General features: G+C 38.5%; 3 protein-coding genes across 3 annotated transcripts; all 3 read left to right on the forward strand.

The window, feature by feature from the left end:
- The first annotated feature begins 2,964 nt into the window (after nt 1–2,964).
- LOC112177148 (hydroxyproline O-galactosyltransferase GALT6) lies at nt 2,965–6,838 on the forward strand. The gene is made up of 7 exons (XM_024315364.2): nt 2,965–4,053; nt 4,528–4,760; nt 4,837–5,127; nt 5,230–5,358; nt 5,454–5,627; nt 5,835–5,942; nt 6,025–6,838. Exons 1-7 carry the CDS (start codon nt 3,243–3,245, stop codon nt 6,232–6,234), a joined length of 1,956 nt encoding a protein of 651 aa, XP_024171132.1. The 5' UTR covers nt 2,965–3,242; the 3' UTR covers nt 6,235–6,838.
- Nucleotides 6,839–7,835: 997 nt separating this feature from the next.
- On the forward strand, nt 7,836–10,281 carry LOC112179071 (transcription initiation factor IIB). The gene is made up of 7 exons (XM_024317384.2): nt 7,836–8,303; nt 8,469–8,493; nt 9,106–9,235; nt 9,332–9,450; nt 9,552–9,640; nt 9,784–9,860; nt 9,929–10,281. Exons 1-7 carry the CDS (start codon nt 7,981–7,983, stop codon nt 10,060–10,062), a joined length of 897 nt encoding a protein of 298 aa, XP_024173152.1. The 5' UTR covers nt 7,836–7,980; the 3' UTR covers nt 10,063–10,281.
- Nucleotides 10,282–11,820: 1,539 nt separating this feature from the next.
- LOC112175848 (AAA-ATPase ASD, mitochondrial) lies at nt 11,821–13,632 on the forward strand. The gene has a single exon (XM_024313594.2). It carries the CDS (start codon nt 12,015–12,017, stop codon nt 13,533–13,535), a length of 1,521 nt encoding a protein of 506 aa, XP_024169362.1. The 5' UTR covers nt 11,821–12,014; the 3' UTR covers nt 13,536–13,632.
- The last annotated feature ends 1,850 nt before the right edge of the window (nt 13,633–15,482 follow it).

A 15,482-nucleotide genomic window follows, 5' to 3' on the forward strand; every position in this document is an offset into this window, starting at 1 on the left:
TCCACAAAACTAAAAATAGAGAAATAAAAAGAAGAAAAATAGTCTACATATATTGTTTGTTTGGTTATGCAAGACTTCAAGTTCTGGTATTGTGATCTTTGAATAGTAGTTCAACTTGATGCTTGTTTTCTTTTGAAGAAAAAAAAGGCAAGAACAAGAACATAAATGAAATGAGCTAGAGAAAAAAAAATATCAAACTAAAATTCAATAGAAAAGAAAATATCAAACTAAAAATTAATATGGAATGTGATAAAATACCTTGCAATATTTATATAATTTTTTTTTGGTCAAAGATCTCATGCATTTGGTTTAATTATATCTTATTATCTTTCTTACTGAAGGGGCTGGTCCATTTGTTTTGAGTTAGCAATCGATTTAGTTCAACGTTCACTTTTCCATTTTCCTGAAAAGTAGTTCAACTGCTTAATTTAATCCTCAGGATATTCTTTCATTAATTCTTGTAATATGGGGATGTTTAGTAACGTCTGGGGACCTTCCTCGGCCAATTTGCGATATCTACAAAGCTGTTATGCAAATTAATGATTGTTTGTTGCCGAGTCAAATCAGACTTGACACCGATCACTATCTTCATTACAAAATGCCTTTAATTTGAACCCCGTGAAAATGAGATGTCCATGATATAGTGTTTGTCATATTCTATATGTAGTTAGTTGGCGATATTTGGTTGTTCCCTTCACAAAGGTTAAGGAATAGGATTACCATTTGCAAAAAGGACCTTCTTTCTAAAGCACTTTCCCTACTTAAACACATAGGATTACCATTTCTCTAATCCTTTTTCTATGATTCTTTACCCTAGTTAATCCCCTAATCCACGAGTGTATGCGTGTTTTGAAGATTATATCAAGATCTTAATACTCAATAAGAGTTGGTGATTAATGATGTCATTAATGTTGGTGGATTCTAAAGTGCTAACTAGTTATGATAATTAATCATCTCCGCTCAACATATAAACCGTCATTGAAGTGTTGATTGATGCCATGTGTTTTGCTCCTAATACGGTTGGATGAGGGTTCATAAGATACATGTTATGATGTTAACATGCTTGAAAGTGATTTAGGTCATGGTAAGAGGTGCCAAAAGGGTAAGGAATGCAAAGAAAGTAATTCTTAAGAATAGTTTTTATTTTAGTTAGCCTAATAAGAGAAATTCTAAATTCACAGCACAAGCCTCTTTTGATGCTAATATCCTGTTGGAATAGTAATTAAGGGGCTATCTAGTGCTGATTATTATGAAATAATATCTTATAATGCATGTACGTGTGTTCAAATGATCGACAAGTGATTTGATGGAGAAATGTGAGCTGTACGTGTGTTCAAACAATCAAACTGATTAACAAGCTAGTCACGCCGAGTTTTTTGAATATTAATATACATACCCCAGAATTTTGAACGGCTCTTTTTCCAACTATAAAATTAGAGGCTTAGAAGTTTCATCAAACCATTATAAGAAAAAACAGATTTATAGGGGGTAGTCGGTAAGTCGACAGTTGATCGAGTTGGAGTACGTAGTCTAAATACTTATGGACGACGAAAGCATGCAGTAGAATACGTGCGTACACCTGTCTCTGAAAGCTGGGTTTAGGGTTTACAGTTTACTCCATCCCTTCTATTGCCAAATGCCACCTTAAGTTTAGAAGTTAGAACTGTTCAAGAGTGACTGCATCAGCAATCGGCATCATATCTGCAGAAAAAGAGGAGCGAGCTCGTCAGCTAGGTTATTTTGGAAGATCGGTCGGAGTCAGTGACTGACTGTACGTGTACGTGAGTCACAGCTAGCTAGGGCGGACTTTTCCAGAGAGATATAGCAACAGTAGTATCGCTACTCGCTAGAGTATAATACAAATTTGATAGTTGCCGTGCATGGCTGCTACATATATGTATCGAACCACCCAGCTAGCTTAATCCATAAGTACTGCTGTAAAGTTTGTTTCTTTTATACCTTGTGTGTCTCTCTCGCATAGCTTAGTTTCTGTTCCAATAACATTTCCTAGTTTTTGTTACAGCTTCGATTCTGATCATGACGTACGCTTGGACTGTTTTACAATGCTTAGTTAATTATTAGGGCACGGGATATTATAGTTTTGTAATTGTTTAAGAATGAGAGAGATAGGAGATTGAGTCAAAAAGGATTAATCATATCCATATGAGTTCATAGTATCTATCAAATACCAACCAGGAGGAACGTATTTTTGAGTTTACCTTTGCGATATCTTTTTAATCACATTTTTATTAAACACTTAACTATAGATTTCTTGCATATATATTGAAATATATTGTTAAACCATCTTTAAGAATATGAGAGATTGGAAATTGATATGAAACTGATGATTAGATTTGAGTCGAAATGAACTAATCATGCACATAAAAAGCTTGTAACATCTACCAAATACCAACCATAAGGAAGTTTTTTTTTTTTTTTTTTTTTGAGAACAACCATAAGGAAGTTTTGAGTTTAGCCTTTTCAAATTTCTTTTTTATCCAACATTTATTTAGAGATCTCAAGCATACATATTTCTTAATTATTACAACTATAAAACTCTACCATCCGCAATGCAATCTATAAACTGTTTTTTTTTTTTTAAAACTACTCATTTGTTCATATTTGAGTTTGTACATTGAATGAGTTATTTGTTCTCTGATTGAGTCAATAATCAGTTACTACAAATTCTTTTATTCCTCGTTATTCGGTTATAACAATTAGATATTTTACCCAAAATTTTTGTTAATCCAAAGTATGACATACTCCGAAATTTTTGACCGGTTATTCAGGTAATCTGTGAAACAACTCAAATTTACTGCAGTTAATTACCCTAACCCTAGTAGGATAATCACTCTTTTAAGTTCTGGCAACTAGTGTGATTACTAGTCCAACCCCACCTCCAATTATTTTATTCCCATTTACGTGCGAGTATCTTCAAACTTCAATTTCTATTCCGTTTTTTAACCAGAGCATCTCATTTTTTGAAAGCAAAAAACAAAATTGGTTTCTGATCACCCAAAAAGCCGTTGTTTTCCACCGACCTTCAAAAACCCAAAGCTCCTCTCCTCCACCTTCTTCTTCTTTCCCAACTCCTCTTGACGCGTCTCTCTCTCATTTGGGACCTGCTCGTCCCAACCCTTGGTTCCTCAAATTTGAATCAAAGACTCGTTTTTCACCAACACCCAGATTCCAAAGGCTTCGTTTTTTGCATCAGAGCTTGGTTCTTGCGGAGATTTCTAGGGATGGGGAGGGCCAAATTGGACCGATTCGGCGCCGTTTTGACGAGGCAAAGATCGGTTCAGATTCTGGTGGGTATTGGTATTCTGTATATAGTCTTAGTCACTTTAGAAATCCCCTTCGTTTTCACGACCGGCTTCAGCTCCATCTCGGCGGACAGCTTGACCCGACCCGATAGGCTCCACAGCAGAGTGGAGGAGAAAGAAGCCCCGACCCGCCCTCTGGAACGCGTCTCGCAAAACTCGAACCAACCGACCCAGAGCCATCGACCCGGCGAGCCCAAGGTGGTGTCGGGTCTGGTATTCGACCCGAAGACGTTCGATTCGGAGCTTTACAAGTCGGCGAAGGTTGCTTGGGAAGTGGGCAAGAAGGTCTGGGAGGAGCTGCAGTCCGGGAAGGTCCGAATTGCGAAGGAGCGGGTCGCCGGAAACGGATCGGAGTCGTGCCCGCATTCGATTACGGTAACCGGGTCGGAGTTTTCGGAGCGGGGTCGGGTCATGGTGGTGCCCTGTGGGCTGACGTTGGGGTCGTCTATAACGCTGGTGGGCCGGCCCAGGGCGGCGCATGAGGAAACGGAGCCGAGGATTGCGCTGGTTAGGGAGGGACAGTCGGTGATGGTGTCTCAGTTTAAGGTTGAGTTGCTGGGGTTGAAGACTGTGGAGGGTGAGGACCCTCCGAGGTTGTTGCACTTCAATCCGAGGTTGAAGGGGGATTGGAGTGGGACCCCTGTGATTGAGCTCAACACTTGTTATAGGATGCAGTGGGGATCGGCGCAGCGGTGCGAGGGGTGGAAGTCCAAGGCCGATGAAGAAACCGGTGAGTGTGGACGATTGGTAGTAGTATTATATTGCCGCATTGTGCATTTTTGATAAGAGAAATGTGTTATGTTGTCGTGTTGGTTCACGGTGGATTGAATTGTTTTTGATTGGTAGTTTAGAATCGGGGAATTGGTCAATGTGGTGTATTGTTTGGTAGGAGAAAAGGAAATGGCTGTAAGGTGTGTCATGATAGCTTGATGGTTAAGGCTTGGAGAAGAAATAGTAATGTTTTTGAGTGATTATGCATATAGTACCTAACTGTTTATAAAATGTGCTAGGATAGTAATAAGATTGTATACTTCTTTCCTACTTTGGAGGATTTTATTTTGGTTGTTGCCTTATTATAAAACTGTTTGAAAGTGTATTAAAACAAGGATTTTGTTGTTTGGATTGTTTACCATTTATTGTTGCTTTAGTTTGTTCATCTTTACTGTGACCGGGCAAGTTATGTAATTCGTTATATTGGTTTTAGTTGATGGGCAGGTGAAGTGTGAGAAGTGGATTCGTGATGATGATAGTCACTCGGAAGAGACCAAGGCAACGTGGTGGTTGAGCAGGCTAGTAGGTCGAAAGAAAAAGGTGACTGTTGACTGGCCATTCCCGTTTGGAGAGGAGAAACTGTTTGTTTTAACTCTCAGTGCTGGCTTGGAGGGTTATCATGTTAATGTTGATGGGAGGCATGTCACCTCTTTTCCTTATCACAATGTGAGTAATATACCGCTACGATTTGACTTCATAGGGAGTTTGGATTTTTTTCTAAGAGTTCTTGTAACATTGACAGGGATTTTCTCTTGAGGATGCCACCGGGCTTTCTCTAAGTGGGGATGTTGATCTGACCTCAGTATATGCTGCTTCTCTTCCCACATCACATCCTAGTTTTGCTCCTCAGAAGCATCTTGAGATGTCACCCACATGGCGTGCCCCACCTCTTCCTGATGGGGAAATCGAACTCTTCATTGGTATCCTTTCTGCAGGCAACCATTTCGCTGAGAGGATGGCAGTAAGGAAGTCTTGGATGCAACACAATCTTATCAAATCTTCAAAAGTGGTAGCTCGATTCTTTGTAGCACTGGTAAGTATGGCAACAAGGGCACTTGAATATTTTTCGTTCATTGAGGTACATTACTTACTTTACATGGGAGATTCTCAATCTTTTCCATTGATACTTGGACAGCATTCTAAAAAGGAAGTGAATGTTGAGCTAAAGAAAGAAGCAGAGTTCTTTGGTGATATTGTCATAGTGCCTTACATGGATAACTATGACTTGGTGGTCTTGAAAACTGTTGCCATCTGTGAATATGGGGTGAGTTCTTGAATAAACCCATAAATGAAGGCGCGATATTGTTATTTTTTCTTTTTTACTTGAATTATAATGCAGTGTTATTGCTTTGGTTTCAGGTTCGTACAATGTCAGCTAAGTACATTATGAAATGCGATGATGACACATTTGTAAGAGTGGATGCTGTTATCATTGAAGCAAGTAGAGTTCCAAAGGAAAGAAGCTTGTATGTGGGGAACATAAATTACTACCATAAGCCTCTGCGCTATGGAAAATGGGCTGTGACATATGAGGTACAGAAGCACTCATTGTTGCTGATATCTTTAATCATGGAATAATTATCCTTCCTTAATTCCTTTTATATTTCTTAGTTGAAGAATGTTAATCATGTCGCAAAAACTCAGATGTAAAGTCTGTAGTATTGACTTGTCAGAATCTGACCTGGTAGATTTGATAATAATACTCCCTAGTCACATTTGCTTTTCGTTTTCTTGTATCAGGAGTGGCCAGAAGAAGATTACCCACCTTATGCAAATGGACCAGGTTACATTTTGTCATCTGACATTGCGAAATTCATCATATCCGAGTTTGAGAGTCGTAAATTAAGGGTAAGTAACAAATCATACTTGCATGATAATCTGAAGGTTGGCATGCTTAAGTTGATTATAAACAATCTGAGCTGTGTTGCAGTTGTTCAAGATGGAAGACGTAAGTATGGGAATGTGGGTTGAGAAGTTCAACAGCTCAAAACCAGTAGAGTACATGCACAACTTGAAATTCTGCCAGTTTGGGTGTATAGAAGATTACTTCACAGCCCATTATCAATCTCCAAGGCAGATGATTTGCTTGTGGGATAAATTGAAGAAGTTCGGAAGACCACAATGCTGCAGCATGAGATAGCACTAACTGTCGTACTTGTCACCAGTCATCTTGATAATCTAGGAGAGAACATGGAAGTTTTGCTTGCAGCTATAGCATCATGATCATAGATTGTATAGTCTTTTGAGGACAGGACAGGACAGGACAGGTTGGTTGATCGTATCTAGGTCCCTGTACAAAGAAATTTGCCTTCCAGAAAATTCTTTTCATTGTTTCTCGCTCGCGCTTTGCTTCGTTTTTTGATCTGAGACTTGAGGTTGGAAGATGATGAAGAAGAACAAGAAGAAGAAGTGGTGGACAAGATGGGTTTGGAGAACGTTTCCACGCAAATTCCAGGTGCTAATGTTTACATTTTGAACAAGAGGAACAGATGGGAATGAATATTTATTTATATTCAAAGCCTGTTACCCCCATTTTCCCCAATTAAAGTCTCTGAATAGTTCATTATTTCAAGTCACATGGACATGGATCATCAAATCTGCTATATACTGATACTGCTATTTGTTGGACCACACTATCAGACAGTCTCATTACCAACCCGTACAACTCTGGTCTTCAATTTTTTCAATGAGCAATAAGAAAAAGAGAAGGCCAGCGCAATCTATGATGTAGAAAACTCATGACCTTTAAGAAAAAGGAAGAATGAAATAAGGAGAAGAATAAATATGTAGAAACTAGGAAGACAAGTTTGTCCGTGATGAATTATTGTGATAACTATGCAAGTATACAGTAACTATAATAATACAATGTGGTAACTATACAGTAACTGTTGTTGACATGCTTCAAATTCAAATATGAAGTCCATAAAACCAAGAAAAAGAATGTATATTCCATACAATATTGGGTGGTAGGTGCCTAGGTGTAAAATATAATTAGTCATTGAGGAAAGAAAGTAATAGTCCACCTCAATTCCTCTATGACATTTTGCACGTTTTACATGCAATAGTCCTTTCCTCCTCTTGATGACTTTTCTCAGTTTTCTGTACAACTCGTATGTGAACTTCACCAGTTTAAAATATTAGTTTATGATGGCGTGAATCATACGTGTCAAACTAATAACTACATTTAGTTCTAATTAAAAACTCGTGAGGGATACAAGTTGTTGTAGTTGGTGAAAGTGTAATTAGTAATTGTCATTTATCAAAATTAGTTTAATATCGTGTGAATCATTGGTCAACAATGCATTTGATTTTAACCAATAACTCGGAGAATGATCTAAGTAGTTCATAAAATTTGTAATTGTCAGAATCAAAATAAATCTTAAATCTTATGGCGAGAAACGTTAACTATCTTGTTTAAATAAATCTCTCCGTTAAAAACTTAAAGACAGAGATTTATATATATAAGTGCGGATGAAATTAAAAAATATGAGATGGCATAATCTTCCAAATTCGTTGACTAAATGGGATATGGTATGTGGAATTAAATCCAAACTTCCCAAACAAGTAAAAAAATCACTAGAATCCTCCCATTGACAACCCATATCGACTCACCCTTACATTGAATTTGGGTGGATAAGATTAAGACTTTCACACCAAAACAAATTACCAAGAAGAAACCAGGGCGAAATGACGCTTCCACCCTCGCAGCGTCTTCTTCACTCCTGTAGACTGTAGTGTATAAATACCGCCCTGCACAACACTTCTTTACCGCTCTCCATGATTTACAGTACCGTAAAGATTTAGCTAAACCGGGTCCGACCGACCGACACCAACGTAGGTAGGATCACAAAGGTATAAAACCAAAGTGGGTTAATCCAGTTGTCACATGTCTGACACGTTCTGCCAAGCGTGCAAGTGTTTCACGGAGGTTGTTGTCTCCGACCACGCGACCGGCGGCACCTCATCGTGCTCCGAATGTGGGACTGTTGTGGTGGACGAGGTTCCCGAGTGGGTTTCTGTCCACGACCGGGAAGACCCGACCCGGGAGCCCAGCAAGCCGGTTGGACCCGAGAGTGGGGTTTCCGGGTCCAATGGAGCAGCAGCCTCCGACGACGAGGAGGCATCGCAGGCGCGGCGGGGGAAGCGGCGGAGGAGGCCACGCCCTCCGCCTTTTGACTGGTTTGGCTCTATTGCTGCCGTGTCTGACAGGTTAGGTTCGAATTTCGATGAGTTTTGGTGATTGTTTAGTGAAATTGAAACTAAAGTTTTGAACTTTAATACTAAAGAAGTGAAAAGATTTTATTATTATTATTATTTTTTCATTTGGAGAATTTGTTTAGTGTTAATTTGTAATTTGTTGGTGTGGTTTTGCAGGTTGGGAATTGTTGCTGCCATAAAGGTGTGACCTTTACTCAACATGATTTCCATTACGTAACAATTTGTTTTGAATTGAGAATGTTATGTGCGAGTTTTGGATAGTATTGAGTGTGATTGGTGGAGGCTAGATGATGGGTTGAAGTTGAATGATTAAAATTGTCAATGTTGGTTTAAGTCGAAGGATTATTTTAATGGTTACAATTCCTGTATAAAATAATTATGCAGTCTTGTTTTCAAATGGTATTTTAATGCTTCTCTAGGAAGAATGTTATTGGTTTAATGTTGGAGAGCGAAAAATTTCATACTGGAGAATCCCATTTGAGTCGATGAAATTAATCTGATTCCTTTCACATGTTCGATTACCTTCCTTGGACCTTTGATCGTTGTTGTTTGTGAGTAATGTTGCCACTCTTGTGGATTTGCAGCCTGTCTTCCCTTTGTGCGTGTTATGGAGCTGTTTGTTGAAGTCAAATCTTTTGATATATCGTTGTGTTTCTGTAGTAGGAATATGTTATCTCGATCACAGATTCATTTCATCTTTTCTATTTATGGTTGTTCACCTGAAAAGCGATTGGATTTTATGTTTATTTCACAATGAAACAGATTACTTATGGTTTTCCCTCTTTTCTATTAGGATCGAGCCAATGAGATATATAAGAAGGTGGTTGATCAGAAGCCTCTCAAATTTAGGACTCCGGATGCAGTTGTGGCTGCTTGCGTCTACATTGCCTGTAGACAAGAAAATAAGCCCCGTACTGTGAAAGGTAGAACGAAATTTTTATTCCGCGTGATTAGCTTTTATGGTTTTTTTTTTTTTTTTATGTGCATGAAGAGTTAACTAAACTCTGGATTTCAACCAGAGATGTGCTCAGCAAATGGAGCTACCAAGAAAGAAGTTGCCAGGGCAAAAGACTTCATCATGAAATACTTGGAGACTGAGGGTCAGGAAATAGGAACTATTCATGCTGCAGACTTTCTGGTAAATCTGCTCAGAGAACTATTCATTTGTATCCCGATATGTTGTTTTCTTGTCGGAGATGTTCTTTGTGCTACAACACAATTTCCATCCATTTTCTGTAGAGACGTTTTTGTTCCGTTCTTGGAATGTCAAATATAGAAGTCATGGCTGCCCAAGAAACAGTGAAGAAATCTGAAGAACTTGTTTTAAGGTTTGATACTGTAAAGCTGAGAATACTTTATTCAAAGTTCAAACAATTTAACTGCAAAAGCATGTATTGTCTGTTCGAGCATTAGGGTTGGATAGCTTCTTTCTTTCTAACTAGTGGTAAGTTATGTGTTCCCAATTCTGCAGGAGGAGCCCAATATCGCTGGCAGCTGTTGTCATTTATATCATAACTCAACTATCAAATGACAAAAAGGGTGTTAAAGGTTAGAAAGCTGTGAACCTGTTAATTATACTCTTGCAAAAAGCCTTTACTGATATCTTTTGATTGCAGATATTGCGTTTGTCACTAGAGTGGCCGAAGCGACCATAAAAAATTCGTACAAAGATCTGTATCCTCATCTGTCAGAGGTTATACCAACCTGGTTTGCCAAGGAGGAAGATTTGAGGCAGCTGCCACCAGCTTAACAGTTTGGTTGATGGCTCTTTCATTTTCTGAAGGCATTAGGAATTCTTTCTAGTCCATTTATTTTGTTCTTTACAGTGTAAATAGAATAGGTTGCTAGAGCAGAGAGACCCAAATTAGAGGCTTTAAATTTCCAATGTGGGTTATCCCCGTCAAATTTGTTGTTTGTAAAATGGTCTTCACCCTAGTATTAAAATGCAGCCATTCTCAAGTCACCCCTATTCCCATTAGCTTTTCTTTTGAGTTTGTATCCCTCATCCGCCAAAAATCCAAGTATTTGTAGCATTACAGAATTCAACAAAGAAAAAAAAAATCTTTTTTTTTTTTTTTTTTTGTGATACAACAAAGAAAGCATAAATGTAAGACAAAGTATATACTACATTCCCCTCTCAGTTGGTCCAAATAAAACGCTGGAGACAAAGAAAGGCGGAGAGAATTAAACCACGACATTGGATTTTGTCAAGAAAAACCTAAAGCCACGAGATGGCCAGTAACAAAATTGACCTCTCGATAAATATGTCTGAAAAAGATTGAAGAAAATTGTCCTGATAATCTCTTGATATCTGCTGGCGGAGGCTGGATTCTCAAGGAGAGCAATATCTTATGAAAAAATCCCGAAGTTGAAATGTTGAATGGACCACTGGTCCTGTCTCTGTCACTCTCTAACTCAATGAATGTACTTGTTGAACTAGTCTACCACACCACACTATCACACTCATATATCGTCCTTTACATGCATATGGTGATTTCTTATTGCTGCAGCTTTGCAGGCTTTTCAGAAAGCATCGAATATATGATGCAGTTTCGAAGTGAGTATCACGCTCTTTAGAAGAAGCTCAGGTCTAAGCTTTATACCATATCTATTTCCGAGACTAATTCAGTAATTCCTATCAATGAATCAATCTCAATATATATAAAATTATCTATTCACGTACCCGATTTATTCCTAGTAATGAATCAATCACAAAATATCTAAAGAAACTTTATTGGAAATAAATGTCTCACTATTGAAGTATTGAGTCAGTATATTTCTCACAAGATAGGATTCTCCACTTAATAGTGACAACTTAGTCACACTTTCTAATTACCATAGAAAAGGGAAGAACACCCACAGCTTGCTATTTTTGTTTCATAAACAAACCACCTGTGATTAATTAATTAATCTATATTTCCACTCCCATGCGGAGACCCACTTTATTTCTTTGGGTGCTTACTGCGTGACACGTGTCCCTTGGTAGACCCAACGGATTAGTCACCTCCCATCCTATGCAATTTCTGTACACTTTTTGGTCCACACTCCACGTAGATTCACCAATCAACATATAAATTATGTACCCTAAAGTTGAGACTTTATTCACTACCTTTCTCTCAAACTTAAAATTTCTATTCAAAAGTTATTACTGTTGATAGATTGCAAAGGATGGAAATATTCGTAGGAGGACGGACATCATTGGAATATCTTACTTGGGCTAAAAATAGCAATTAGTCTAATGCGAAAGTGTGAAACATTGTATCTCAATATCATATTTTTAGTTTCTATTGTTTTCACGATTGTAATTTTTACATATCATAAAATGTCCTTTTTTTTAATAAGATTAACAAGATTATAATTGCACAAAAAAGACATGATTTCCGCTTGAAATAAACCCACCTAGCTAGAGTGAATAAACTTTTACAGTTGACTGTCCAAGTGACTTTTGCATTATTGCTTTAGAAATTTGCAAACCGACTGCTTTCTGTCATTTGCTTATAAACGACTCCATCCTTCTCACATTATCCACCTACCTTCACAAACCCAGTCTCACGGTCTCACTCTTCTTTTTCATCAAACACAGAAGTCATGAGAGAAAAGGCCTTCCCTTTAGCCACCATCAGATTCCTAGTCTCTTCTATGTACACAAACACAAATTAACAACTCGCTATAGAGCTCTTTAGCTCAGATTCTAACCCAACAATGATACCAACAACGATGAACCAGATGTGGACAACAATGGGTTCAACCCTAGCCAGCTTCATGTTTGTTTGGGCCATCATCCGCCAGTACTGCCCTTACGAGCTCCGTAGATTCTTCGAAAAATACTCCCACAGAATCATGGGCTACTTCTACCCCTACATCAAAATCTCCATCCACGAGTTCACGGGCGACCGCCTCAAGCGGAGCGAGGCCTACGCCGCCGTGGAGGCCTATCTCAGCTCCAACACTTCAAAAAGCGCCAAAAGACTCAAGGCAGAGATGGTCAAAGACAGCAGCAACTTGGTTCTGAGCATGGACGAGTATGAAAGAGTCACAGATGAGTTTCATGGTGCAACTGTGTGGTGGGTTCTGACCAAAGCTCTGTCGCCGGGCCGGTCCATGTCAATGTCTTACTATCCGGAGCAGGAGAAAAGGTTTTACAAGCTCACTTTTCACAAGAAGTACAGGGAGATCATCACAGGGTCTTACTTAGACCATGTGGTGAAAGAAGGCAAGGAAATTAGGGTTAGGAATAGGCAGAGGAAGCTTTACACAAATAGCCCCGGTTACAAGTGGCCTAGCTACAAGCAGACTATGTGGAGTCACATTGTGTTTGAGCATCCAGCGACGTTCGAAACAATGGCGTTGGAGCCAGAAAAGAAGAAGGAGATCATTGAAGACTTGGTGACTTTTAGTAAGAGTAAAGATTTCTATGCAAGAATTGGGAAAGCTTGGAAAAGGGGGTACTTGCTTTATGGGCCACCAGGGACTGGGAAGTCCACCATGATTGCAGCAATGGCTAACTTGCTGAGCTATGATGTCTATGATCTTGAGCTCACTGCTGTGAAGGACAACACAGAGCTGAGGAAGCTTTTGATCGAGACGACAAGTAAGTCTATAATTGTCATTGAGGATATTGATTGCTCACTTGATCTAACAGGTCAGAGGAAGAAGAAAGCAGAGAAGGGTTGTGTGGATGATGAGATTATTAAGGCAAGTAAGGAGAGGATGAAGGAGCCAAAAGAGGAGGGTGGTAGTGGAAGTAGTAAGGTCACTCTTTCTGGGCTTTTGAATTTCATTGATGGGCTTTGGTCTGCTTGCGGGGGTGAGAGGCTGGTGGTTTTTACTACTAATTATGTTGAGAAATTGGATCCTGCATTGATTAGGAGGGGTAGAATGGACAAGCATATTGAGCTTTCTTATTGTAGTTTTGAAGGATTCAAAGTTTTGGCAAAGAATTACTTAAGGCTTGAGAGTCATGAAATGTTTGATATGATTCAGAAGCTAATGGGAGAGACCAAAATGACCCCTGCTGATGTAGCTGAGAATCTCATGCCCAAGTCTCCACAAGATGATCCAGAGAGGTGTCTTTCGAATTTCATTCAAGCTCTTGAAGAAGTTAAGGAGGAAGAAGAAGCCAAGAAGAAAGCTGAAGAAGTGAAAGAGATTGCTGCTACAACAAAGGAGCTGCCACAAGAAAACAAAGATGTTGAGGTAACAGAATGTTCTGGGGAGCAATGAGAAAACTTCATTGTAGAGTATTAGTTACTTTAGTGAAGAGTTTCGAATTTTCTGAGGGCAAGTGGCTGATAATGGGTTTGGGTTCATGTTCAAGCAATTAGTGTTTATCCAAAAGCCTTTCCTACTTTTCATTTGCGAAATCAATAACAAGTTGATAGAGTTTATCCAAAAGCACCTTTGTGTTTACACCTCAACTTTCCTCTTTACACTACCCAAAATATGCCGTGAATGAAGCCTATACTATACATTCATCGATCGTATATCATCTGCTCGTGCGTTGTATATGATTATGAGTTTATCTCTTCTCTTGTTCTCATATACACGAAACATAATTACAGTCGTGACTAGAAAAATCTTTCAAGATGACTTAAGAGCATGAACATAAAAACAAAACAAGATGATAACCGTAATCTCTTAATTCAATCCAAGTTTTGAATACCGATATCTGGTGATGCTGTGAATGAGTCACATTGCAGTCATTAACTCATTATGATCGAACAAATAAACTGTAAGTTCTTCCAGAGATGATTGGACTTTGTACTAAGCAATGATGAAAGGCTTAGATAGGGGGTGGTGATAGGACAAAGCAGAGAAGCACCTCGTGAGTGATGTAGATTCGGTTTTGGATTCTTGTTTCTCCACCGGAGAGAAAGTAATCCATATCACAACAAAACAAAACAAGCTCATCCTAACTCAATCTTGAAAGTGACCAACTTTATGCAGTGGCCACCACACAACCCACCACTTTCTCTCAGTAACCACCACCTTCTCTTCTCAACAAAGTTATAACTGACCACTCACACAGAGCTAGCCCCCGAGCTTTTCTCTAGTACAAAGGCTTGGATAAAATCAAATAGAAGACTAAAAAGTACCTTCGGAAACAAACAGATGGAAGGGAGCAGTAGATGAAGCACTGAAGCCCACCAGAACTAGTTTTCAGACGCCTTTTGTTCTTATTCACATGCCCTATTAGAGCATCTTCCATATAGGTCATTTTCCCATTTTTGGCCTACCTTTCTCTTCCACCATAAGCCATTACACGGACTTCAAAAAAAAAATTGGCCTACTAACGTTAGGAAGGCCAAATTTGGCTTCCCATTTCATAGGCCACATGGTGGATTTCATCTGTTTTTTATGTTTTATTTGTTTATGTATTATCTTTTATACACTTATGAAATAGTAATTTTCTTATATAAATGTGTTACTTATAATGTTTATGAATATAAAAATTACACTATTGTTAAGATCTTGTTGAGATCTTCAATATGAGCCTAATATCCTATATGTTCAGAAATTTTTTGCTTAAAAATGTCATTTTCAAGTTTTATGATATATATATATATATATGTTTAAATAGACTAATTTTATTAATAGTCTTGTAAAAATCATATTTGAAAATTTTGACAATTTGAATTACCCGTAACAGCATTGTTTTTTTTATTGATAGGCTAAATCAGCATTTTAGAGAGAATATTTTTGTTTGGCAGGCTAAATCTGTTTGGCTTTTGGCCTATAGTGAAAGATGCTCTTAATAATGTTACAAGCAGATGGTGGTAGTAGCAGTAGCAATAGTACTCAAAACTTGTAAGACTATTCTTGTGTAGAACATGGAGCCAGAATCTGTGATAGTGATTTTACACCATCCTGGAAACATAATAATGAAGGTTTTCTATAGATGAGCTGGCTAGATGAGCTGGCTAGAAACCTTCATGTGTTAGGCTCCAGTCTTGTCCTTGTAGGTGAATCAATATATATGAAGGCATGAAGTTATTATAGCTTAACTAACTAAATGCCATATTGGTGAGGTATAAGTATAGCTCAGTGGATAATGACATTTTCTTTCGACTTCCAAAAGAAGTTATTAGTGACTGGACAGAGAAAACAACCAAACCCTAGTAGAGCATGGTGCAGTAGTACCCTCCACGGGACAGATAATGAAGTTGAACT

This window comes from Rosa chinensis, chromosome 7 (genome assembly GCF_002994745.2).
Source record: "Rosa chinensis cultivar Old Blush chromosome 7, RchiOBHm-V2, whole genome shotgun sequence".
Lineage (NCBI taxonomy): Eukaryota > Viridiplantae > Streptophyta > Magnoliopsida > Rosales > Rosaceae > Rosa > Rosa chinensis.

Excerpts from the sequence above, each read along its gene's own strand:
- LOC112177148 (XM_024315364.2), top strand. The coding sequence starts at position 3,243 with ATGGGGAGGGCCAAATTGGACCGATTCGGCGCCGTTTTGACGAGGCAA. Across the intron at positions 4,054-4,527 it reads CAAGGCCGATGAAGAAACCG|TTGATGGGCAGGTGAAGTGT; the intron begins GTGAGTGTGGAC and ends TATTGGTTTTAG. Across the intron at positions 5,359-5,453 it reads TTGCCATCTGTGAATATGGG|GTTCGTACAATGTCAGCTAA; the intron begins GTGAGTTCTTGA and ends CTTTGGTTTCAG.
- LOC112179071 (XM_024317384.2), top strand. The coding sequence starts at position 7,981 with ATGTCTGACACGTTCTGCCAAGCGTGCAAGTGTTTCACGGAGGTTGTT. Across the intron at positions 8,494-9,105 it reads GAATTGTTGCTGCCATAAAG|GATCGAGCCAATGAGATATA; the intron begins GTGTGACCTTTA and ends CTTTTCTATTAG. Across the intron at positions 9,451-9,551 it reads TTCATGCTGCAGACTTTCTG|AGACGTTTTTGTTCCGTTCT; the intron begins GTAAATCTGCTC and ends CATTTTCTGTAG.
- LOC112175848 (XM_024313594.2), top strand. The coding sequence starts at position 12,015 with ATGATACCAACAACGATGAACCAGATGTGGACAACAATGGGTTCAACC.